At 43.6% G+C, this 26,847-nt stretch overlaps 2 protein-coding genes across 3 annotated transcripts in view; both read right to left on the bottom strand.

The window, feature by feature from the left end:
* OSBPL3 (oxysterol binding protein like 3) overlaps positions 1 to 4,854 on the bottom strand; it is a 194,066-nt gene extending 189,212 nt beyond the window's left edge. Inside the window, exon 1 of the mRNA XM_064380535.1 lies at positions 4,563 to 4,854. The gene's annotated coding sequence lies outside the window, so the exon portion shown is untranslated. The remainder of the gene's footprint in view (positions 1 to 4,562) is intronic.
* Positions 4,855 to 20,844: 15,990 nt separating this feature from the next.
* On the bottom strand, positions 20,845 to 21,965 carry LOC105713994 (eukaryotic initiation factor 4A-I-like). Of its 2 annotated transcripts, XM_064380314.1 has the most exons (2): positions 20,970 to 21,965; positions 20,845 to 20,907 (listed from the first exon to the last, which is right to left on the bottom strand). In XM_064380314.1, exons 1-2 carry the CDS (start codon positions 21,963 to 21,965, stop codon positions 20,860 to 20,862), a joined length of 1,044 nt encoding a protein of 347 aa, XP_064236384.1. In that variant the 3' UTR covers positions 20,845 to 20,859. The 2 variants fall into 2 exon arrangements, with proteins under 2 accessions (XP_064236384.1, XP_064236383.1); XM_064380313.1 differs by having other exon boundaries at positions 20,865 to 21,965.
* Positions 21,966 to 26,847: the final 4,882 nt, after the last annotated feature.

Here is a 26,847-nt window from a genome sequence, read left to right as displayed (position 1 = left end):
ACAAAGGCAAAATACTTGGTTGATTAATAAAACTCAGACTACCAGCTCACAGGGTTGGGGAATGATGGGATGAGAGCCAAGGCTGAGCCCAGGCTGCTGGATCCTGACTTTAGGCTAAGGTGTGGGTAACCCCCCCCATATAGGTATCAAGGAAAGAGAGCTAAGCAGAATCCTGGTATAATTCAGGCCTGAAGTATATCTCAGTTTATAGTGTTACTACTCAGTTATTTCCTTTTATATAATCTTCTCTATATAATCATATATTAGTTTATAGAATTAAGGCTTAAAGAGTATCTCAGTTTATAATGTTACTACTCAATTATTTCCTTTTATATAATCCTCTATATATAATCTTATATTAGTTCATAGAATGAGTGCCTAAAGAATATCTTACCACTCAGTTATCTCCATATATATATATATATAAAACTATATCTTAGTTCATAATCGGAGGAATGCCTAGAGCAGACACGGTACAGAGCATGAATTAAGGAATAAGCAGCTTATAGTCAGAGGAAAGTCTGGAGCAGACACAGTGCAGAGCATGATTTAAGGGAAAACAGTTATACCAGGACAAGAATCCATGGCCCAGGCAGCAGCGTTCAGTACTGTAAAGACATCCGCTATATGGCAGGCTTGGGGCAAGAGCCACTCCTCCTGATAAAGGAGTTGTAGGACCTTGCTCCAGTTCTTGTGGAAGGCTGCCCTCAGACCGGCAAACCCTCAAGCACCCGAGGGCTCAAAACCCCTCCAGTTAATCGCACCTTGGTGACTGTTAACTTTAACAGCTCTGTACTGTGCTTGCTCAAAAAGCATTCTCCTATAGAACTCATTGGAAGCTGCCAGCAGGTGGTGGTAGACCCTGACAGCTCTGTCACTGAGGTAGGACTTAAGCACCCTCCTATAAATCTTCTTAGAAGTAGCATGCCCATAGATAGAGGTATTGCACACTGCACCCTCTTCACTGCACACAGCCCACCTCCATGCCTTGGTGACCTAATGAGGGTGGATCCCTTACTGCACATGGCCCACTTCCTTGCCTCGATGACCTAATGGGAATGGACCCCTCGCTGCGCACTGTCCACCTCCTACCCTAGGTGACCTAATGGGGGTGGACACCTTGTTTTATTGCTCATGACCCTATCACTATCCTTAAAGATGACTTTACTCACTACCCTGCCCCCTAACCTATACACAATAAATACAGACGCTTCTGGACATTCGGGGCCTTGCCTGTCTCTGCTTATAGGTGGCATGGCCCCCCTCAGCCCAGCTGCATTTTTCTTGTACTTCTGTGTCCTGTTTCTTTATTTCTTGGAACCTGCGCCTCAGCACAGCATAAGGGACACCCCACGACCCTGTGGGGCCCTTAGCCCTACATAAGGAACCTATGTGCAAATAAGTAGAGAAAAGAACTTGGAGACTGAGTCTGAGATCCACCATATGTTGGTTGCAAAGCGGTTGTGAACTTAACTTTTCCTAGCCTCACCTGGAGATTGTAGGTATAAAACAGTGCCTGCTTCAATGCTGCCCTGAGGATTAAATGCAATAATGAAGGTACAGCAACTTATAACAACATCTGGTACATAAAATTTCAGCAGCTATTACTGCTGTTATTCATGTTACTGTTAATTATTTAAGCCACCCAAGAATTTTTAACACCACCATGATAGTACTTAAAGAATTTACCTACCGCGGAATAAACAGAGACAGGAAAACCCACCTGTAGACAATGTCAAGAGAGAGTACAGAAGTCCCTAAGATCCGGAACTGAGATGCTGCAGGGCTCCCAGGAAAGGACCAACATGAGAGACACCGAGGCAAGAGTTACGGTGCGCCTGAAGGTGATCTCAACGGTAGCAATTGGAAAGTTAAAAAAAAAAAAGAATTCCAAAAGGGGCCAGAAAACTGATGAATATGTAAATTTAGGAAAGGAATATGCAGAAAACCATAAACAACTATCAATTATGCTTGGAACACTTTTTCTACCTAACAGTTTGCATCTTCCCTGGTATCCTACAGCTCAAGCTCTTCCTCAGGCATTCTAGGTTGCAGGGTTTTCCAACCCTCTCTGGAGTATTCCTGAAATGTAATTAACAAATAGAAAAATATAGTACTGCTGAGAAGCACATTATAAATAAAACTGCATTATCCAGACCCTCATGCAAGAGGAAATGTTATACTGGCCCCCAAACTGGAATAAAGTACAACAAAGAAGGTATCACTAATTCCTTACCCATCCCCTTTTTGCCATGAGCCCTTTAGATGGTACCCATGCCACTCTTCCCCAACTTTCCACCCTCAGTGTCAGTGCAAGAGGGGAAAGTTGAAATGGAGTTGTTTCACTGAAAGCCTACTGCAGAAGCTTTTGGAATTAGCAGTGGTTTCTAACTCTCCACTCTGCATTAGAGAACAGAGGAACTAGCTGGCTTTCCAGCAGTTTCTTTAAGAGGTATAAAGCATCACTGTTCCAAGTTCATTTACCACAGCGGGTAAAACCAATCAGATTTCTCTTTAGATTTAGATGAAAGGAGGATTTCCTTTCCTTCTATATTAAAAGTTCCCAATCTACCAGGCCCACAAACCACAAACTCAGCCACAAAAATCAATGGCAGTAAGAGTCTTAAGGATTCTGAAAATAGTACAACTAGACACTTGATACGGGCACCAGAAAGTTTATAACCCAATCTCAGGCGGTTTTAATATTTGTGTCACTGGACTGTACCATGAGTTAACATCTAATTAAAGAGTGGGACAAGAATCTTTACCGAGTAAAAGGAGTTAAGGGTTTGAAGTCAGACCATTAAAAAATCTAGCTCAGCAATTTACTGGTGACCTTAGGCAAGTTCCTAAACCTCGGTTTCCATTTCTTCACCTGAAAAATGGAGATAACCTCACAACACTGCCCAGCAAGATGGTGGAAATTAAATGAGATAATACAGCTTATGGCAGCCTGGGAGTATCTGGGTTATGATGTAACTATTAGTGATTATTGAAAATATATCTCAATTATAAAACAGTAAATCTTTTGGCTAAGCCACAGCTTTTGATACAAATAAAGCTAAATGTCTATTAGCTGTACTGGTGGAAACCACATTTTAGTTTCTTGGAAGAGGTCCAGCACAATAGAGACAAAATGGGTTGGAATCCTAGTTCTGCCAGGATAACCCTGGCAACACTGGTTAACCTGCTGGACCCTCAATTTCCTATCTGGTTAAAAATACCTAGCTAACAGACTTCTGCAAGCTTAATGAGGTAATATACAAAAGTTCCTAGTATTGCTATTTGTTAATTTTCCCAAAAGTAAAAAAGGATAAGGATAAAAATCAAAATCAGCTATATAAAATTGCCATTCCTCATATTTACAGAGGTTTCATTTATTCATTCTATAAATGTTTATTGCAAACTTATTGTGTGTTCTTGACACAGGGGATCAGTGGTCAAACAAGACAGACAAGGTCTCCGCTTTCCTGGTATTTACATCCTCGTCGGGGAAGGCAGATAACCCGAGGAGACAATTTCAGAGACAGAGGAACAACAAACAAGGTGATGTGATTTGGCTGGAGGGGATGGTCATTTAGCTTGGATGCATACGAGTCCAGGTATGCTTGACTGATCTTTAGGCAGGACAAAGACCTCACCTTGTATGATGGTACAGTGTGGATGATCAGAAGCCAGGCCTTCGCTTCAACTATCTGTGGAAGTATCTATTCTGCAGCTGTAGTTTAAAATATTTTTGAATGTCCTCAGCCCAATACTCAAACTCTGAGGGTCACAGCAACACGTAGGGGGCCCCAAGCACCTCTGCGCAGTATGCAGACACATGGAAAGATACAACTTCATAGTCCCCTCAGCTCCAAGAGTCCCGACTGAAGAGACTGGTGGCTTGTGAGGTGGAGAAGGGCGAGCACAAGTGGGCAGAAGGCAGCAAGCAAGTTGCGTTGCCAAAGGAGGGGCAGTGGCCTCAGCTCAAGAAGTATCTGGACGACCTATGACAAGTGTCCATCAGCCACTCTACAAGCTACAAACGCTCCCTGGGGAACCTGGCAGCGCTAAGGGGCGAGCATGCCTGGTTTGGGAAGGCGGGCGAGCGGAGCTCCTGCCCCACGGCGCGTTGTCCCAGTCTCCCCGGCGCGCGCCATCCCGCGGATGTGGTAAAGCGTCGCGCTCGGCCCAATTAACCAGGCTTCCTGCGCCTCCCGCCCCGGCGCAGCGCCTCCCGGCTGCCCAGGGCAGCTCCGCACGCTGCATCCTCCTGCACCTGCGCCCCGGCCCCTGCGCTCAGCTCCTCCTGGCCGTCAATCCCCACAGCGGTCCCTCGAAGGACGGAGCCCTAGGGTGGGTGAGACCTGGGTCCTCCCTCCCCGGGAGCTGCAGCCGGCACTGAGGGTGAGCTCCCCGGCTTGGGGCTGCCCTAGGGCCGGCTCCTCCCCGGGCGACAGGGGCAGAGACCCCGGTCCTGCGGAGACTAGCGGCGCCCACCAAAACCGCAGCCCTTCCAAGCCCGTCCGCCAGGCCCCTCAAAACCCCGGTCCCATTTAGGCTGGCGCCCCGCCGCTCACCTGAGCGCTGTGCCGTCGGAGACGCCTCTTAGTTCCCCGGTGCCGGGCTCTAGGGTTCGCGCACAGACCCGAGAGAAGACAACCCGGGCTTCTCCGGACCCCTGGAACGTGCAGCTGACAGCTCCCTCACCGGCCGCAGGAGTCGGGGTCGGGGACGGCCACTCGCGGACAGACGGCCAGGCCGGAGCCGCGCTGCGCACCGGCCGCGTCGCGCAGGGGTCCCCTCTCCCGGGCTGGCTGGCGGGCGCCGCGAACACGCGGCCAGTTCTAAAGACTTTGCCCAGAACTTCTCCACGCGCGCCGCCAGGCGATTAGCCTGAGGAGCCGCGCAGGGGCGGGAGCGCAGGGGAGGGGCCTGCGAGGCCCGGGGGCGGGGCCCTGAGGAGAGAATGGCCGTCAGAGTGACGCACACTCCCACCAATCAGGAGTCGCCGTCGGGGAAGGAGGTGGGGCGATGCCCTCGGAAGAAGCCCGCGGATTCCATGACGCAGCGGGGGACTAGGGACCCCGGATTCCGGACGGGTGGGGATCGCAGAGGGAGGCGAGAGCGGCGGTGGGGCCCGGGGTGGGGCTCCCGGCGGCCTAGCTCGGTGCCTGCGCGAAGCAGGCGTTCGTAAATGTTCCTCGAGTGGCGTTTCCGGGCCGGGGAAGGAGGAAGAAGTGAGGGTGGCGCGGGAGGGGCAGGTTTATGGAGAAAGCTCCAGGGGACTCTTGCGGTAGCACGGGCTAGGAGAACTCGACCTCCTGAGGAAGTCAGACTGAGGCAGAGGAGTCGAGAACGGAGGAAATACATGGGGAGGGAAGACTCTAGGCACAGGATGACAAAGGAGAGCATCAGTGTGAGACCCCGGGCTCGCAGACCGTGACCCCACCTCCAGAGGCAGCTGTGCAGATTCGTGCCCGGGTGGTTTTGTTCTGTGCAGTTCTCGTGCAAGGGGCTAGGAGGTGGGGAGAGCACCGTCATTACTATTAAATCTCCCTGAAAGACGGGAAAGTCCACCCGACTTAACTTTCCTCTAGCTCAATGGCCCTCTCTGATCCTAGCACAAATGCAAGCAGCTGATGATTTGGGATCAGTTTGCAGACTGCAAATGTGTCGAGTGCCTCAGGTGGCGGGGTGGGAAGGCCATGAGCATTTACTGAGCACCTACTGTGTGCCAGCAGCAGTTGCGAGCTTGCAACTGTGAGAAAGGCGCACCAGGCTCCAGTACTCACGGGGCTTACATTTTTGTGGAAAGGCAGACAATAAAGAAGAGAATATACATATCTATGCACAAAAGAAAAGGCTGACAGACTGTTAGTACTGACAGAAGGGCTAAGCCCAGCTTTCAAAAGTGGTGAAGTGCGTGATGGGGCGCTCACCCTGAGGGTCTCTAGGCGGGGTTGGCTTTTACCCAGACTCCTGAGCCTGGGAAAGGAGCTGCCACACCCAGTCTCGCGAAAAGCGTTCCAGGCGAAGGGAATAGTAAATGCAAGGTATTTCGCCTCCCTGAAGACCCAACTGGCTGACCTCCCCGAGCTGAGCGCCACGCGTGGCTCGCTGGGCTCGGCGCCTGGCACAGAGTAAGGGTTCCACAGTGTTACATCCCCCTGCCATCCGCCACCTGCAGCGTTCGACGCATTTCCAGTCTCCAAGCAGACCCCAATTCAAGGTTTCCGAGACTCTTTCCGGACCTATTCTGTTCACATATAATTCACCACGCTCAGATCTCCGCTTTCTGGAACCATCCCCGTCGCGGAATGTCTAGGACTGTCTGTTTTGGATCTGGCAGGCGGCGGGCGAGGGCGAGAGGTGCCAGAGATGCTGCCGAGAAACCGACTGTCACGCTGCCTGCGTCGGCACACGGAGAAGCTTATTGGAGAAGATTTCAAATCGAATGACTCTGCAGTTCCTAAACCACCTCGCAAAGCCTGACTAGCGCCAGGTGGATGGACGTGTCTGGCAGGCGCGCGGACCGTCCAAGAAGGCACCTTGCCCACGCCCATCCCTGCCACCGGAGCAGCTTAGACTGCGTTTTCCCAAACCTCCTTTCATTCTTCTGTAATTCCTCTTGAGAGAAACTTGCTCTCTCCTCCTCCTGCCAGTCCCTATCCTTGGTCAAGCTATTATATTTCTTTTTCTTTTGCTCTCCACCTTCAGAATCTCTCCGCCTGTTTCTTTAGCATTGGTTTTTCTGTAGGAGACAAGCCTTCAATCCGAAAGGAAGTTATTTGCATAGGGCTTTGTTGTTTAAACTAGCATCCCGTTTTGCGCTTTTTCATTAATGTCTTCCAAATCAAGTCATAATAGAGTGTACATTCTCTCTCTGTCCCTTTCTCTCTCTCTCTCTCTGTGTGTGTGTGTGTGTGTGTGTACGTGTGTACCTGAGGCAGTTAATTAGACAGGATGAGAGAATTATTCAGATTGTGCCTTGCCGCCAAGAAAAGGAGGAATCGTACCGTGGCTTTTCATAGTTTCATTTCCTCTTCTCCTAAATAAGCTTCCAGGCTTTCCAGCTCCTAAAATCAAAAGGAAAAAAAAGTTAAAGCTGAAACCCACGCAGAGCTAATTATTCTTGAAGAAGCCTGTTAACGTTCTAAAATTAGCTTTCTCCTCAGAGTCTTATTTTAAAGCAACGATTTGAATGGCTAATAAAGATCAGTGGTTCCATAGTAAGAGTTCCTAGAGACCCTCTTTGAACTGTTGAACAAGTACTTTTTCTCTTTGGAAACACACACACCACAGTGGGAATTTTTCACAGGTGGCACAGTGTTCTTAGCTTCTGAAACTGGTAATAGGTAAGCAGGTGCTGCTTGAGTCTGCATGTTTTGATAGTAAAGGAAACTGATCATAATGGGGTATAGTGGCAGGGAACACTGGGAGCCTCTAGAATGAGACTACCTCAGTTCCTGTCTTGTGATGACCACCTGATTCCGAGATCACCTTTCCTTGTCTGTAAAATGGAGATATTTATGTACCTGCTGGACTGCAGGAAAAGTTTGACCATCCATTTGCAAACAATTGCTGCATAGCCTAGTGCACAGTTCTCAACCTCAGCACTATTAACATTTTAGGTAAATAATTCTTTCCTGCTGGAGGTGAGGGGTTGGGGGGAATGATGTCTTGTGCATTTAGCAGCATCTCTGGCCTCCACCTACTAGATGCAAGGAACACCCTGTCCTCCCCAGTCTTAACAACAAAAAGTCTTCAGACTTTTGTCAGAAGTCCTCTGGAGGGAAAAATCCCCTCTGTTGAGAACCATTGCCATAACATATAGTAAGAACCTGCAGGAGGCAATATAGGGAAATGCTTATGGATATGGGTTTCTATGGTGTGAACCTCAGGCAAATTTTGCTTCCTTAAGCCTCATCTGTAAAATGAGAATGACAATAATGCTAACTTCTTAAAGTTGTCTAAGGATTAAATACAATTGTGCATGTAAAAGTAATTTGCACAGTGCCTGGCACATAGTAAACTCAAAATATGGGCTGTGGTCTCATTTTTCCTCCTGTGAAGAGAAGGCATTGGTCTAGATTAGGGATGGCACATCTTGACTTACTTGCTGCCACTCTCCTCCCACCTTATGCAGACATCATTATTAAGTCAAGGCTGCCTTTTCCACTGAATGCAAATAGAGCCTGTGAATGGTTCTCAGCACTGCAAGAAGCTGCCACTGATAGGCATCTAAGATGATGTTGAATTGCCATTCTGGGGCTAGATGACCTTTAAGATCCCTAATAGTTTCAGTCTTCTGATACAATTACAAGTGAGGAGGAACTATTGTTTATCACTTCATCAACCTCTTTTATGAAGGGGTGGCAGACCAAGGCCCAGGAAGTTCCCAGGATCTTGACCATAATCATACAGCCTACAAATGGTCAGAGGCTAAGTCTCCAACCCTCTTAGCCATCTTTTGTGCCACATCTACTGCCTATAGGAAGGTGGAAAAACACTTGTCTAAAGCAGAGTTGCCAGCCTCTCCACCCTGTAGAGTCCTACTCATCTTCTTCCTCCTTCACTTTTATCTGATAAATGAATCAAAGTATTTAGTTGCATACGAACACCTTGTTAGCATTCTTTTACAACTGTTAGTGTAATTCTTCACAAGGATTGTTCAAGAATTCACCAATTCCTTTATTAAATATAGATTGCCTCCTTGTATAAGGGATCATTCTTAGCAAGCCCTTTAAAGTGAATAAAAATGAATCAGTAAGTGTCCCTTCAGTGCTTTTATAGTTTTCTATATTGGGCAGATCACATTTGGACATAAATACAACACCAGCCAAAAAGTGGAAAACATCCTAAGAGGTACCAAAAATGTGTTCAAAGAAGAGAGAAATTATTTTGGGAATTAGGAGCAGAGAGCCATTTTCTGCATGTCTTTGTTAACGTTTTTAACTTTTCAACAAAAATTCTTATTTATTACAGTAAAGTTATTCCTGTTGAGAAAGTTGCAACATTGTTAGTTTTCCTGGTTCAGATACAGTTCCTGCTTAGTTTAATACTATCAGTGCAATTAGAGGTCACAGATTATTCTAATTCTAAATTGTTTTTCATCAGCTGTTTAAAATTTCTGGGATATTCTAGAGGAAGATTGCTCAGCTTTAGTTTCCTTTTTTTTTTTTTTTTGAGACAAGATTTCACTGTTGCCCAGGCTGGTGTGAAATGGTGGTGTTCCCAGACCAAACTGAGGGTTGGGCTGCTAATTTCTCGTGGCCCAATAAGGAGATGCAGATGAACCGGGAAGGAAGAGAGTTTTTATTTCTGCAACTGGTTACAGGGAGAAGGCCTGGAAATTATCACCAGACCAACTCCAAATTACAAAGTTTTCCAGAGCTTATATACTTTCTAAGTTATATGTCTACATGTAAGTGTGCATTTATTTAAGACATAGTGATTAACTTCTTTTAATCTATAACTAAGGTCTGAGTCCCGACGACCTTCCTTTGGAGCCTCAGTAAATTTACTTAATCTAAATGGGTCCAGGTGCTGGGATGACTACCCTTACCTTGTCTCCTGCTAAATCACGGAGGTTTGGGGCATTCCTTTTGACCCCCAATAAATTTGTTTATGGAAGCCTGGGGAGTTTCTTCAGACCCACAATAAAACTTACTTAATCCTAAAGGGGTCCTGTTAAGAATTCCTTCATTATTTTGTCATGCTTTAAGGCTCAGGAAAGGCTTAGGCAAAACTCTTGGTGTGCTTTTGTTACATCCTAGTCTTTGTATGAGGGCACTGGCTTTTAATAGTTAACTTAATCACTCAGTTAGTACTGAAACAGTTGTTATGGAGGCCTGCATTAGTGAGACCTGGCCTGCCACAGTGTGAACTTGGTTCACCGTAACCTCTGACTCCTGAGCTCAAGCAAGCCTCCTGCCTCAGCATCCCCAGTAGCTAGCACTATAAGCACACACCACCATACCCAGTTAACTTTTGTATTTTTTGTAGAGATGAGATTTCGCCATGTTGCCCAGGCTGGTCTCAAACTCCAGAGCTCAAGCAATCTGCCTGCCTTGGCCTCCCAAAGTGCTGGAATTATAGGCATGAGCCACTGCTCCCAGCCCACCTTTAGTTTCAACAGACTAGCTTTCTCCCAAGCATTTGACAAAATCAGATTTTTTAGCATGTTATACTGTGGAGCATAGGCTACTTGTAAAAAGGAATATAACAGGGGCTTCGGAACACCAATGTCATACACATTAAACCATGAAACAATATTCCCTTCAGGACTAAACTACCTTAGAAGTTGGGGTGAGCATTTGATTATCCTTTAGTCACTGTCTCTGTAGCACATAGACATCCTATATTATTATCTGCTGTATAGCCCAAATATAATAATAATTGCCCATGAGTTTTAAGCATTTATAGGCCAGGCACTGCTAAACTGGGCTGCTGATTGCCATAGCTCCTGCCACCATCAGGAGGCCACCTGTTAAATCAGAAAGAACTGCCAGAACCCTACCCTTTCTGTTACGAGCCACACCAGCACAAAGTATTCCTTGACTCCTGCTTCTTCCCTTATTACCTCTTTCCCGAATTCATGTTTTATGTAAGTACATTGGGTTGGTACATTCTGAACCACATCTGCAAATCTAACTGCAGGGGATTTGCAATACAATTTTATCTTTCTGGCCTCTGCACTATAGAAAAGCACATTAGAAGGAAATTGGGTTATAAGTTGAGTGGCCCAAGCCACAGCATTCACCATATCATTTCCTCCAAATCTCCAACAAATATGTTGGCAGAAAAAGTTGTTATATGTTACACTTTCTGGTATGTTTCCCTAATTATAGAATGACTCAGAAGACCTTTGTGAATTCCCCCTCATTTCCCATCTCCATAACCACTAACATCACCACTGTAGTACAAGCCACCATCATTTCTTGCCTGGAAAATTGAAACAGACCAAGAACTGCCACCGCTCTTACTATAAGCCCTTCTCTACTCTGAAGCCAGAGTGATTTTTTTTAAGCTGGGTCTCACTCTACCCCCCAGGCTGGAGTGAAGTGGCAAGTAGAATCATAGCTCACTGCAGCCTCAAACTCCCAGGCTCAAGCAATACTCATGCCTCAGCCTCCCGAGTAGCTGGGACTACAGGCATATGTACTACCACGCCCAGCTAATTTTTGTATTTTTTTGGTAGAGACAAGGCTTTGCCATGTTGCTTAGGCTGGATTCGAACTCCAGGGCTCAAGCTGTCAGCCCACATCAGCCTCTCAAAGTGCTGGGATTACAGACATGAGCCACCATGCCTGACTCACAGTCTTTTTTTTTTTTAAACCCAAATCTGATCATGGACATCTTCCACAGTTTCCCATTGCTCTTAGGATAAAGACAAAACTACTTACATGGTTCTCAAGATTCCATGTGGTCTGACGTCCAACCAGCTTCGTTCTGTGCCAAGTTGCCCCTTCTGCCTTTCCCTTTCTCCACACTGGTCTGCTTCCGGGACTTTGTTCCTTCCTGGCATGGGGCGTTTGCACAAACTACCCACTCTCTGCTGGAATATGCTGTTCCTTTCTCTTCATTTAGTTAATGCAGACTTCCTTTAGAGCTCCTTCAGTCATCTGTTCCTCAAGGAAGTCCTCCTTTACATTCACAATCAGGTCAACTCAGCCTATCATTGCTCAGGTTAAAACTAAGTTGTGTGTTTTTTGGAGGGTTGTGGGGGAGTTGTTTTGGTAGCGCCGATCACAGCTGAAATTATGTTAACTTTTTGTAGTTTTTCTGATTAATTTCTGTCTTCTAGCTGGATTGTAGGCTCCACAAGGTGAAGATCACGTGTATCTTTAGTCTCCTGACAACCTAAATAACAAACAAAGAGAGGCTCTCTAAAATAAAATGGTATTTGTTCATGGACAGGGCATTCCAATGGGAATATGTGTGTCATAGTCACCCATGTGTGTATTCAGGGAGGTAAAGGCTTTTAAGAGAAAAGTAGAGAATTATATTAATTATCTATGAGATAATTATCCTTGGCTTCAGGGATCAATATAAGGTAGCACCAGTCTGAGGTTGGACAGGCAGTTGCTAGGTTGATGACCTTGCAGAGGTATTTTTGTGTGTAAGGTTGTGCAAGGTTATGGTTTCTGCAGAGTCTTTGGGGACAGTTCTGGTTATCAGGCATACAAGCCTAGGAACTCTCCCTTCAGGGCTTTCCCCAGCTCTATTTGTCAGAGTTTTTAACACAAATGACTCCATTTTGATTCTGACAACTTTGACTCTCTCAGTGCCTGTCTCAATACCTAGCACCTTGTAAGAATTCAAATATTTGTTGCATGAATAAACCGAATCCCAAAGAATAAACTTTAATGGTGGCTGGAGTTGGGGAGATGGGAGGTGGACGTCCACCCCAGACCCAGTGAGCAGAGATGTTATTAAAGATAATGGGCTCGTGCTCAGGTCACAGAGATGATTTCATAGCAACTTGACAACAGAAAGATGCTGCCCCCTTTAAAGTTATTATTTTGCCAAGGTCATAAGATAATTGATTTTTATTTTATCCCTTTCCTCTTCAATATATTTCCCTATTCCTTAGAACGTCCACATCAACTCTGCCAAATGTATCAAAAGAAACGGCAGAAGTGGGCTTGGCTTGGCTGCCTCCGTCCTGCCATAGCTGGGTTCCTGTAGATCTTTCCCTCTTTACAGAAATGAAAACGAGGAATCCCCCATGTCTGTATATAGTCTTACCTTTACTTGAAGTAAGTTCTTCATCTTTGTGTTAGCCTCTTCTTAACTCCACAACACTGGAGTATGATATTCCAATTGCTGCAGATCAGTAGGGAATTGAGTGTAAGAGTTATTTCACAATAACTCTTGAGAGTATTTCACAAAGGTCAAAATTGTGTTTTTGCATTATGTTGTGTTATCTCATGTGACTAAAGATGCCTCATATTATATTTATTATATATTTATTTGGGTGCCCATTTTATATTCCCTTCTAAATTATAAGCTCTTTTTCTTATTCTTCTTGGGTGTCCTCCCTTCACATAGCAGATAAAAGACATTCCATAAATTGCTGTTTAAACAACACTGTGGAGATATGAAGAGGCTAACACAAATGTGAAAATACTTATTTCATCCTGTGGTTTCATCAAAAGAAAGTTCCCTGTTCCCTGATGCTTATTTCTTACACACTATTCCCTACTGATCCACAGCAATTGGAATATCACACTCAGATGAAATTAGCACTTTAGGGAAGAAACTGTGACTATCTTGCTCTGGCTCTTTCAGGCTGTTAAGATAATAAACTGATTTCCTGGAACCACAAATAAACTTGTCTGTGAAGAGTATATGGTTAGAATTAGGCATATCAATACCTATATAATCCTTATTTTTCCTTCCTCGAAGTGAGTGCAACTTGCTGGGACTATGAGATGGGGAAGAAAGTCTGATGATTCCAAAAGAATGAACTTTCAGTGTTTGCTTTACCCCAGTATTTCTTGCAAAAGCAACTGTGTACAAAATAACAGCAAAACAATAGCAAAATAATAATAATAATAATAATAATAAAAGAAATTAGACAAGCATGGTGGCACATACCTGCAGTCCCAGCTTCTTGGGAGTCTGAGGTAGGAGGATCACTTGAGCCTAGGAGTTTAAGGCTAGAGTAGGCTATGATCATGCCTGTGAAAAGCCACTGCACACAGGTCTGGGCAATATAGCAAGACCCTGCCTCTAAAATAATATAATAACAATAGAAGTTAAAGAAAAGGAATAAAATTGCCTATAATGCTATCTACAAGAAAAAAAGCTGTTTTTATTGTTCAATGTTTCCTTCTAATATTTTTTCACATAGTTGTATTTTTAGGGTGAATACACACTTAAGGTATATTTTTGATTTGATACTAATGTTTTCCTAATTGTTATATCATAATTATCAATAAAATATTATTAATTTATTCAAATGATCATTATGAAGACTACAAAAAGACCTGAAAAATATGTATAATATCAACTTAACTTGTACCACAACAGAAGTAACTGAAGTTTGCATACAAAAAACTAGGTTTCATTACTACTTTTTCAACTTAGTAGTTCTTTCATCTTGGGCAACTAATTTAACCTTTCTCAATTTTTGCCTCTTCATTTTAAAAATGCAGTTCCTTTATAGCAGAATGATTTATAGTTCTTTGGGTATATACCCAGTAATGGGATTATTGGGTCAAATGGAATTTCTATTTCTAGATCCTTGAGAAGTCGCCACACTGTCTTCCACAATGGTGGAACTAATTTACACTCCCACCAACTGTGTGAGGGTGTTTCTATTTCTCCACATCCTCTCCAGCATCTACTATAAAGATACATGCACACGTATGTTCATTGCAGCCCTGTGTACAATAGCAAAGACCTAGAACCAACCCAAATGCCCATCAATGATAGACTGGACAAAGAAAATGTGGTACATATACACCATGGAATACTACACAACCATAAAAAATGATGAGTTCATGTCCTTTGTGGGGACTTGGATGAATCTGGAAACCATCATTCTCAGCAAACTGACACAAGAACAGAAAGCCAAACACCACATGTTCTCACTCATAGGTGGGCGTTAAACAATGAGAACATGTGGACTCAGGGAGAGGAGCATCACACACTGGGGACAGTTGTAGGGGGTAGGGGAGAGACAGCGGGGGATGGGGAGAAAAGGGAGGGTGGGCAGGGATAACATGGGGAGAAATGCCAGATATAGTATGCACCTAAAGTAAAATAAATAAATTTTTTTTAAAAAGTGAAATTAAAAAAAAGAATGAAGTTCCTAATAGCTGCCTCATAGTTTATTATAGGGATTGAAAGTAATAATGTGATCAGCTGAGGCAGGTCTTTAAGGAAAGGAAGATATTTATAAAAATTTATTTTTTAGTAATTTCACAAAGAAATCTACTTGATCTCTATTTTAATCATGTTACAATGAAGTATCTATTTGCCCACTAGTGCCTTCTTAGGGAAATTTCTAGAGTGGAATTACTGGGTTAAAAGATGTCCCATGAATATGGGTCTGAAAATTGTTTTCCTCAAGCCTGTGCTAGCTGGTGTTGCTGTGTTGATACTGGAGTCTGTTGCTCTCACCCCATCCTCTCCCACATTATAGAGTCACATTTCTAAGGGAAGTGGACAATAAGTATACATTGAACAGATAAGAGTCATAAAGCCTGATTGTTTATCCAGTAAGCTGAACCACGTATTCCTTGAATAGGATGGTACCTGGGGAACCTCTTCCCAACTAAGAGAAATAGAAAATCATAATAGCTCCATATGATAAAGGAGCCTGAGCTCTGGGAGGCTGAACATTCTACCATGGATTGACCATTTGTGTTTAGCTTAAGGCTAGCGTGTGCTTGAACCACAAGCAACTGTCACTTTAAGGAGCTTGAAACCAGGGGAGTCCCTCATGTGGGTACTCCTCTCACTGGGCAGGGGGAGGAGGGCAGAGAGGAGATCAAAAAGACCTAAACTTTACAAGCTCTGTCCTGATCACTCCCAGAGGCTCAATCTGTCATGGTGGGCATTCGCCTGTCAGTGACTGCTCTAAGCATGAATGGGTTTCTGCCCCAATTCTGGACAACAAGACATGAAGATAGCTCTGCTCAGGGCTTGGAGTAACTTGTGTCCTAAATAACAAGAACCCAGAACAACATTGGTATAAAACAACTTACAGAACACCAGCTTTATGTTGTAGTATCTCATGTGACTTAAGATGCCTCATGTTATATTTATTATATATTTATTTGGGTAAACAATTATATATTTATTTATATTTGAAATTATAAGCCCTTTCTCTTATGCTTCTTGGATGTCCTCCATTCACATAGCATATAAAAGACATTCCATAAATTGTTGGTTAAACAACTGCAAAAATACATTTTCTTTAAAAACTACAATCTAGGCCAGGATCAGTGGCTTACATCTATAATCCCAGCACTTTGGGATGCCAAAGTGGGCGGACTGCTTGAGCCTAGGAGTTTCAGATTAGCCGAGGCAACACGGGAAGAGCTCCTTCTCTACGGAACGACAACAAGGAAACGCTACAATCTAAATTCACTTAACGAGGTAGTGAAATTATATTTTAATTGTCTGCTAGGATACTTAATAAGAGAAATTCAATCAAAGATCATTTAAACAAGTTGTATTATCACACACAGCAAGAAGTCTTGAGACATGGTGACTTCAGCCTGGGTTCATTCAGTGGTTCAAACATGGCAGCAAAAGACTCAGGTTCTTTCTGTATTTCTGCTTTGCCAAGTTTACCATGAGGATTTCCTCCTCAGTCTGGATGTACACAGCAGTTATCAATATCATGCCCAGAAATACTCATTCCAGAGGCAGAAAACAATATCCCTTCCTTGAGCATATTCTCTAAGTTTGAAAACCTCTCCCAGAAGCCCCCAGCTGAGTTACCTTTGTGTATCATTGGTCTGAATTGGGGCACATGCCCCTTCATACTTAAAGGAGTCATTAGGCAAGACAAAATTTCTGCTATGACTGATTTAGACCATAGGGTTCATACCTGAAAAACAAAATAAAACATAAAACAACTGGAGTTCAATTAGTAAATGAAGAAGGCAGGCAGGTATGCAGCATAAACCACAGTTTGCACAGACATGTCAGGCCACTCTCATGAGCTAAGGAATTGTGGGAACCCTCCCTACATCTAGGTTCCCAGATGCCAGTCAAGAGCCAGGCTTGCAAGCAGGCCTTTCTAAGAAAGCAATCTTAGGCCTGCCATTAATTTTTTTCTGCACATTTCTACACTTGAAGTGTGGCTTGTCCCTTGAGCCCCCTTGAAGAAGGAAAAAACTTCATTTTTTCCTTCTCAAGAGCAGGCTGATCAAGTGCATTTTCAAATATTTTGTTTCGGTCTTGGCTGTGTATTCATGGCAAGACCCACATAGCTTCTTTCAGGAAATTAAATGATGATTCATTGGGAAATGCATGTTAGACTGAGGGAGCTGGTGTGGAAACCTTTCCAAGGCTGCTCAAAGTGTGCTGAAGCCATGTCAGTGAGGCCTCAACCCTTTCTGACTGATACAGCAAGGGAGAAATGGGAAATGGATGTTGAGAATGCAGCCAAAAGTGTTGCTGTATCTCCTTTTATCCCTAAATAGAAAGTAAGACATATGGGAAGATAGAGGTGTCAAAGCAGTCCTTCCTGCCCTTTCCAACTCTCTAATTCCCATGTGTGACATTCCTGCCCTTCCCTCACATAAGCTTAGAACATTTGTTCTCAATCTTCTCTTCTCCTGCTGGTCTCTTTCCATTTTCTATCAATTTTTCATACAAGGTGGCTCCTGAGTACATTGCTTCTTCTTGATATGCCCCGTCACCTCTCCAGGACAATCCCCCAACCTCTGTACAATTATCCATTCTGGTCCTCCTGCTTCCACTCTCATCTCACATCTGCTTGGCTTAGAAGTTCCAGGGTGCTCTTCATTTATAATTTTTATCACATAATTATATTGCTTGAGATATGGCACTCAAAGGCCCTTAGTACATGAGCTGATCTTCATGCCACTTCTTCAAACGCATAGCTTATTACTTTTAGAAAGGCATTTGACTCCACAAGTCCTCATTTATTTCCCCTGTCTAATGCTAGGTTTTGATAGAAATCCATTAAGATGGTATCATACTCATCCCTGCCTTTTTACCCCCCAAAAATGCTGACCATAGTTGACATTTTAAGCTTTCACTTATAATTCAGGGTCACTATTTCTTACATTAATTATTAAAGTAAGATAATATGACTTCAAGAATTATTGAGATGTATAAAGTCATTCGTCCTACCACAAACCAACTTCTGATATTTTTGAGTGCTTATGTATTAAGAAAATAATAAAACAAAGATTTATTGAGGCTTTCCCATGTTCTCGGCACGATTCTAAGTGCTTAAGCCTCATTTAATCCTAATAATTTCATGAGGTAATTACCATTATCAACTCAGTTTTAGAGATGAGAAAACTGAGATGGAAAAGGTCAGGAACCCCACAAATGTGCGTAATAGCGTTGCTCATAACAGCAAAAAAGTGGGAACACCCAAACATACATCAAGTGAAGAGTGAATAAACAAAATTTGGCATATCCACAAAATGGAATAACATTCCACAAAATATAGCCATAAAATGAAGTACTGGTGCATGCTACAACACGAACCTTAAAATTTTATGCTAAGTGAAAGAAGCCAGATACAAAAGACCACATAGTGTATGATCCATTTATATAAAATGTCCAGAATAAATAAATCCATAGGAATAAGTGGAGATTTGTGACTGTGCGGGGCTAAGAATGGGGGAAACTGCATAATGGGTTCAGGATTTTACTTTGGAGTGACAGCAGTGTTTAAGAACTAGATAGGGGTGGTCACTGCACGACATTGTGAATGTACTAAATGCCACTGAACTCTACACTTTTAAATGGTTAACTTTATTTATTGGTTTTTGTTTTGTTTTGGTTTGGGTTTTAGTTTTGGTTTTTTGAGATGGAGTCTCCTTTCTGGTCAGGCAGACTGGAATGCAGTGGCACAATCTTGGCTCACTGCAACTTCTACCTCCCAGGTTCAAGCAATTCTCCTACCTCAGCCTCCTGAGTAGCTGGGACTACAGGCACGCACCACCATGCCAGGCTTATTTTTGTATTTTTAGTAGAGACAGGGTTTCACCATGTTGGCAAGGCTGGTCTCAAACTCCACCTCAGGCAATTCGCCTGCCTCGGCCTCTCAAAGTGCTGGGATTGCAGGTGTGAGCCACTGTGCCCAGTCTAATTTTATTTAATTTTACTTTAACTGATTTTCTTTTGTAAAATTATAGATTTAGGAGGTACATATGCAGGTTTATTACATGGATATATCAAATGAGATATGGTGAGGTCTGGGCTTCCGGCATACCCATCACACCCATCACCCAAATAGTGAACTTTGTAGCCAACAGGTAATTTTTCAACCCTCGCCCCCTTGCCACCCTCCTGCCTTTTGGAGTCCCCAGTGTCTATTATATCCATCTTTATGTCCATGTGTACTCACTGTTTAGCTCCCACATGTAAGTGAGGACATGTGGTATTTGATTTTCCATTTCCGAGTTTGTTCACTTAGGAAAATGGCCTCCAGCTCCATCCATGTTGCTGCAAAAAGCATGATTTCATTCTTTTCTTATGGCAGCTTAGTATTCTGTAGTGTATATATACCACATTTTCTTAATCCAATTATTTGATTAAAAGTCATAAGAAAGGGAGAAAGGATTCCACATCAAAAATGCTGCCAAGAGAATCAATTCATAAGTGAAAGAACATTATTTTCTCAAGGAAGGTATTGATGTCCACTGAGAGCAGTTTTAGTGGAGGTTGAAGTCAGATTTTTTTTCATAAAATAATAAATATACTGTAGGTGAGGACCAAAGCAACAACGCTTTTGATGAAAGCATATGAACTTTTTGACATTCTTTCTGGCTGTAAAAAAGTATTTCGTGTCTAAGTTTTATCTGGGTTCCAGAAAATTGAGATTGTTAGATAACCAATCTTTCAAGAAGGAGTTCACGCTACTGGATTAATTCCTTTTATCTGTTGGTATGATACACACGTCAGATTGCACACAGCTGAAGCCCAAGAACGGTTCCTCTATCTTCATCAGTTCCTGCTTCCCCAGGCCATGCTGTATACACCAAAGGCTCTCAGCAATGTGATCCCATTGCTTACAGCTGGCTCTGTGTCCTAGCCAGTGCAACTCCAGACAGCTCTCTGTTCTCCAGAGAAAGCAAATGGGGCACGCCAAAACTGTCAGCCATGTATTCCAGCTCCATCAGAGTCATCAGAAACATCCTGAACTTTTCATGCCCAAAGTTGGACAGTAGAGAATGATCCTTGGTGCCTGTAGCTGACATGTTCTGTGTAGTGTGGCTCTCCCCAAAGAAGAGGAGAAATGGGAGAAGTGTGGACCACTCCATTAACGTATCTGACCACAGACCATTTGGCTTCTGCATCCCTCTTGAGTATGATCTAACTGGAGACAAATTGCACTGAGAAATTCCAGTGTTCGGTGCAGAGTTCCAAGTCCTAAAGCATCAAGGCTGGATCAGACACTCAGTTCTAAAGAATCTCTGAGAACCACACATTAAAAATCAAAGATTCAGTAAATAATTCCCCAAGGACAGTCATCCTCAGTTTCCTGCATACCCATTATTCACTATTCATTTTTATTTTCCTTTCGTAAAGTGCTTTTGGACTGTTCTTTTGTGTTTGTTTCCTGAATCAATAAATACTATACATAAAAAAGTAAAAATGGCTACCACTTTCTCTCCCCTGCTTCCCCCCACCTGGGGACAATCCCCTGGGCAGTCTCACTGAGGGGTTTTCAGGGTTCTCCCTCCAGATTTGGTCCAGCAAATGAGGCTGAGTGTCACAGTCCCTTGAATCACTTTCAAAGGAGCTCAGCTGAGGTGAGGAGAGCCTCTGGGATCTGGAGGTTACTAGGTTAGGTAAATGGATTAGTGTTTTTTGGGAGAAGAGCCGGCGCCTGGGGCAAGAGCCTACCCCAAAGAAAAGGGTGTCTAAAATGTTCACGGTTCCTTCTTTTGCCTCAAAAAGTGACATTTATTCAAAGAAAAAAAATGACAAGATGTCCATCCCTTGGCTCCCTTCCCTCCCCACTCCTGCTACTACTCAGCCACCCCCAAGACAGAACTCTGGCTGGGGCTAGGTGGCAGGACAGCCCCTCAGATGAGGTCAGCAACATTGAGGGGCATTTCCTCAATGGAGGTGTCGTAGAAGGTCTCTATGTCTCGAAGAGTCCGCTTGTCTTCTTCTGTCACCATGTTAATAGCCACACCCTTACGGCCAAACCGTCCACCTCAACCGATTCTGTAGATACAGTTTTCCCTGTTGGTGGGAAGGTCATAGTTGATGACTAAAGAAACCTGCTGCACATCAGTGCCTCTGGCCAGCAGGTCTGTGGTAATCAAAACTCTGCTAGAGCCAGAACGAAACTCCCTCATGATCACATCTCGTTCCTTTTGGTCCATATCTCCATGCATGGCAGAGACAGTGAAATCTCGAGCATGCATCTTCTCAGTGAGCCAGTCCACCTTCCTTCGGGTGTTGGTGAAGATGACTGCCTGGGTGATGGTCAGGGTTTCATACAAGTCACACAGTGTGTCCAGCTTCCATTCCTCTCGTTCCACATTGATGTAGAATTGGCGGATACCCTCCAAGGTCAGCTCTTCCTTCTTGACAAGAATCCGAATGGGGTCCCTCATGAACTTCTTGGTCACCTCAAGCACATCAGAAGGCATTGTAGCTGACAGCAAAACTACCTGGGTGTTGCTGTTGAGCTTCTGGAATATGTCATAGATCTGGTCCTTGAATCCACGGCTTAACATTTCATCAGCTTCATCCAGTACAAACATTTTGATGTATTTGGGAGACAGGTATCTCCGGTTAAGCATATTGAACACACGGCCAGGGGTTCCCACGATGATATGGGGAGCTTCCATCTGCAGTTTCTGCACCTCAGTACGAACATTGGTGCCCCCAATACAGGCATGACAGGAGGCACCCATGTAGTCTCCTAATGCCATGACCACCTTCTGTATCTGCTGAGCCAATTTTTGAGTGGGTGCTAGGACCAAGGCCTGGGTGGCCTTTAGATCTAATTCAATCTGCTGCAGAATCGATATGGCAAATGTGGCCATTTTCCCAGTCCCAGATTGGGCTTGAGCGATCACGTCATAACCCTTGACACAAGGTAGAATGGCTCGCTGCTGGATGGCAGAAGGCTTCTCAAAACCATAGGCGTAGATGCCACGGAGAAGGGACTCCGAGAGGTTCATGTCATCAAAGCTGTCAACAATCTCACTCCAGTTACTCTCGATGACACCTTTGGGCTCCATCCCATCAGGGCCATTGTCTCTGGATCGGGAATCCTGATTCGCAGACATGATCCTTAGAAACTAGCTGGACTATTCTTTAAAATGACATTATTCTAAAGTTTTTTCTAGAGACTGCATTCTAGTTTCAGATAACAACATTTGTATATATTTCTTCAGTAGCTGTTACTCCAGTAGAGAAGAGCTGAGTCTAAATCTTCAAGAGAAATTCGAATTCTCCAAGTAAGTTATAACCTGAGATTGAGTGACTTTTAACAGTTTAGAGGAAGAAGGAAGTTTCCAATTAATTTTCAGCTGGTTGGGCCCTGCTTCCAATTCTCCCACGGTTTCCTCAGGAGAGTTTTAAATAAAAGGTAAAAACAGCCTGCCACTTGTTTGATTACCTTGGCCTGCTTCTAATCCAGAAAATTATTGTTTATGCACTCAATTGTATGCTATAGTAATCCCAACTGGAGTGCTATTACTTGAATAATTTAAAAGTACCAATAATGTCAAGTATCCAGTTTTTGTAAGTATTTAACTTAAAAGGTCTTTTATTTCTGCCAACAGCTGCTCTTCTGCATCAAGGATCTCCTAGACCATTCCCAGGTTGGAGGATTTGCTAGGAGGAATCACAGGACTCAGTATACAGTCATCTGCATGGCTATGGTTTATTTCAGCAAAACACCACAAAGCAAAACCAGTAAAGACAAAATACACATAGGGTATTGTCTCAAGGAAACCAGGCACAAGCATCTGAGAGTCCTCTCCCAGTGGAGTCACACAGGACACACTTGATTTCTCCAGCATCAAGCTGTGACAACACACATGAACTGCTACTAACCAAGAAGGCCAAGGGCCCCGAGTTTTTGCTGGAGGATGGCCACATAGGCACCCTTTGCCTAACATACGCTAAAATATCAGACTTCCAGAGGAAGGCAGGTGTGCAGCATCAACCACGCTGTTTGCACAAACACTTCAGGCCACTTTTACCAGTTAAGGAATTGTGGAAACCCTCCCTACTTCTGAGTTCCCAGATGCCAGCCCAGGGCCAACCTGGCACGCAGGCCTTTCCTAAGGACAGCAGTCTCAGTCTGCCATTAACTCTTTTCTGCACCTCTTTTCTACATTCCAAATGTCGCTTGTCTACATGCTAACCCCATTGAAATAACAAATTTTGGGCCAGACACAGTGACTCACGCCTGTAATCCCAGCACTTTGGGAAGCTGAGGCAGGTGGATCACGAGGTCAGGAGATCAAGACCATCCTGGCCAACATGGTGAAAACTTGTCTCTACCCAAAAAAAAAAAAGAATTAGCCGGGCACAGTGGTGCATGCCTGTAGTCCCAGCTACTTGGGAAGCTGAGGCAGAGGCTGCAGTGAAATGAGATTGTTCCACTGCACTCCAGCCTGGTGACAGTCTCAAGAAAAGATAAATAACAAATTTCATTCTTTCTTTCTCAACAGCAGGCTGAGCAGGCGCACTTTCAAGGATCTCTTTATAGTCTTGCCTGTGTATTCATGGCAAGACCCACGTGGCTTCTTTCCGGAATGAAAGAACATGTTGGGACATGTGTAGTTAGACTGAGGGAGCTGGTGTGGAAACCTTTCTAGGACTGTTCAAAATGTATCAAAAACATGTCAGTGAGGCCTTGGTCAAATCAAATAAAAATGAGTCTGTGTATTCACTATGGTTTTTGGTTAGTTAGTTACTGGAGATGGAGCTTCATTCTTGCTGCCCAGGCTGGAGTGCAACGACATGATCTCGGCTCACTGCAACCTCTGCCTTCCAGGTTCAAGCAATTCTCCTGCCTCAGGCTCCCAAGTAGGTGGGATTACAGGTGTGCATCACCATGCCCACATAATATTTGTATTATAAGTAGAGACAGGGGTTTCATCATGTTGGCCAGATTGGTCTCAAACTCCTGACCTCAGGTGATCCACCCCGCTCAGTCTCCCAAAGTGCTGGGATTATAGGCATAAGCCACCCCACCCAGCCTGGTTTTATCTTTTAAAACCATATTTTATTTCATACAGTGTTCCTGAAATGGTGTTGTTTCAACATGTAACCAATGAAAATATATTGATGAGACATTCCAGTTTAAAATGTCAATAGTATCAACATTGAGGAACTTTGGTTTAGACACTGGTTGCATCACCAACCAAATATATGGCTTTCAGTCTACCCTTCTGAATCTCACTCAATATTCCCACATAAAAATGGGGAGATTGATACCTAGGTCACGATAGTAATGCTTACAACTCTTAAAAAAGCACTCACAATGGGCCAGGCACAGGAAACCAAAATAAAGAGGCTAAACTTCAGGAAAGCTTGTTGAACTCAAGTTGGACCACTGTTGAGTGGCTGAGCAGGATTAGAAAGTAATCCAAATAAGATCCTTTGCACCTCCAAGACTCCAGCTTGAGGGGTATACAGCTCACTTGAACATTCAGTTGGAGGGGTCACCGGCACTTCCATGACCTCCTTGCACAGAACTGATCAGAGTTATGCAAATCCATTGACAACAACTTGCTCATCTGGATAAAGCTAAAGTGTCAAAAAAGGTGGTAGCCAGGAGGCAGAAATATAATAGAATTAATTGATGCCCAAATATCTTGAGTGTTGCGATGCATTACAATCAGTGCTTAATAGACTTACTGGATGTAAATGGACAATCTAATGTCGTTTCCAGGAACAAAAACCCTGATCCAGCTTTCCAGAAACACAGGGTGTTTGAGTCCCAACACCACTGCTGCCAAGAGTTACAGCTAAAGTGCTTTAGCTGGAAGCTTCGTACTCAGATAGATTTCTTTAACAGAAAACAATGGCTCTGTATACACAATCACCAAAGGTTCTTTCTCTTTTACAGATATTTATTTCCAATGCTTTTCTCTCTTCAAATCTACAACTCTTACTTCGCATCTCAAAAAGATTTTATGAACAAAAGTATAAAATTCCAATTTACATGTCAGATATGGTTCTAATTCTGGACAAACTATCCCATTTCCCTGGATCTAGGAGTCCATATTTATAGGCAATGACATTCTCCGCTGTAAAGAATCATAACAGCAGCCATTTCTTGTGTGTGTAGTATGCCCACATGCTTGACATGTGCCATCATTCTCATTTTACTGTTGAGGAAACTGAGGCTCAGAGAGGTCTAATGACTTGCCCATACTACAGAGATAGAAAGTGACAAAGTCAGTTTGAAATGGGGGCTCTTGGAATCTGAAGTCTGACTTCATGCTACTACACCACAGCAATGACAACTGTGATGCAAATCCAGGGACCTAGCCTACAGGTTCAAGGAAGTAAAGGAAATTTTAGAAGCAAGATGAGCAATATCATCTTTTGGCTACTTAGTAGGAGGCAAAGGGTAGTTGGTAAGAGGAGCACGGAATTGGAGTTAAACTAGACTTGAGCCTCATATTCAAGAGTCTAAACCAAAGTTTCTCAATCTTAGCACCACTGCCATTTTGGGACAGATAATTTTTGTTGAGGGGTGCGGCACTGCATGCGTGGTAGAATGTTTAGCGGCATCCCTGACCATTACCCAATAGATGCTGGTAGCATCTCCCCACTCCACCCCCACCTCCAACTAAGATGACCAAAACTGTACCCAACATTGCCCAGTGTCCCCAGGGAACACAAATGGCCCTTTACCCCAGGTAGAGAAAGAACGATTTAAGCTAGGTCTTTCAAGCTCCAAAGTCCACAGTCATTAACGATTTAAGCTAGGTCTTTCAAGCTCCAACGTCCAGTCATTCCGCTATATCATGTCATCATCCATACATATTGTTATGTAGCTTCATAGCACTATGTTATTTTTCTTCCTCACTTTATATAATTTCATATTTGTTTGTATGATTATGTCATCTGTCTCCCCAACCTACATGAACTATTTGAATGCCAGGGCAGGGTTTTTTTGCTAAAGACTTTTCCCCCAGCACTTAGTATGGAGTGTGGCACATAATAAGTGCTCAATAAATGTTTGTTAAAAGAGTACATGGCTAGAGGTAGGGAAGGAAGAAAGAAAGGTTTTCCTGTATTGTTAGTTCTGTACTTTGGCAGTCAGTAGATAGTCTTATTTGCCCAACACAGTCACTGACTGTTTGCTGGGTGTGTTTTTTCTCCTTGACCAGATTATAAGAACTGACGGGCAAGGACACACACTGCAGGATGTTTGGATCCCATGGTGTCCAGCCCCGTGCTAAACACAAGGGAGACACACAGCACACAGTTATTCCACCAGAGTAAGTGTAATGCCCCTGGGGGCTTGCAGCCTTTCAGAGGCAAAGGATTAGGGTGTTTAGGGAATGATGGAAATATGGATGGAGAATTACCTTCTTTCAGATATTTTAAAAGCCAAACTGCCATCTACCAAGTTGGTTTCTTCCCAATTTATACTGTCATTAGCACTACTTGGGAGTTCCCACTTCTCTGCACTCTGGAGCTGACCTCATTTACTGATAGTTTTTGGAGCATTGCTTAGGAGATGATTGGGGCTGTCAGTAGTATTATGAAAATGTCATCCTTATTTCTCCAGGCTTCGCAATCCTGGGGTTAATATTGGATCACCAGTCAGTCAGGAAACAGAATTTCTCTGACTCTCCCACAGTACACAAATGCTGGCTTTTTGGCACCGTTTTATTAAATTCTGGGTGTTTCACAGGTGTTTATAGCAAAGGCCTCTTGGTTACTGGTGGTATCACCATTTTCCTCTCTTGGTCTGTCTCATATCACCACTGGCGCCACCAACACTCATCCCTGTCTGTCTCATAGCTCTTGGTACAAATTATGTCATAATTGACGACTCTGTCTTATATCATCAACATCTTACAGAGGTTTTAGTGAAACAGCTCCTTCAAATTGTTATCAATAAAGGCTTACTAATGAAATTTCAAATCTAAAAGAACACACACTACAATTTTCTTTGCTTCCTTATAAGGTTTT

This window comes from Aotus nancymaae, unplaced genomic scaffold, assembly GCF_030222135.1.
Source record: "Aotus nancymaae isolate 86718 unplaced genomic scaffold, 86718_ANA_hifiasm-v0.15.2.pri h1tg000025l, whole genome shotgun sequence".
NCBI classification, from domain to species: domain Eukaryota; kingdom Metazoa; phylum Chordata; class Mammalia; order Primates; family Aotidae; genus Aotus; species Aotus nancymaae.
Note: the sequence above shows the minus strand (reverse complement) of the source record. Positions and strands in the feature narration are given on the sequence as shown.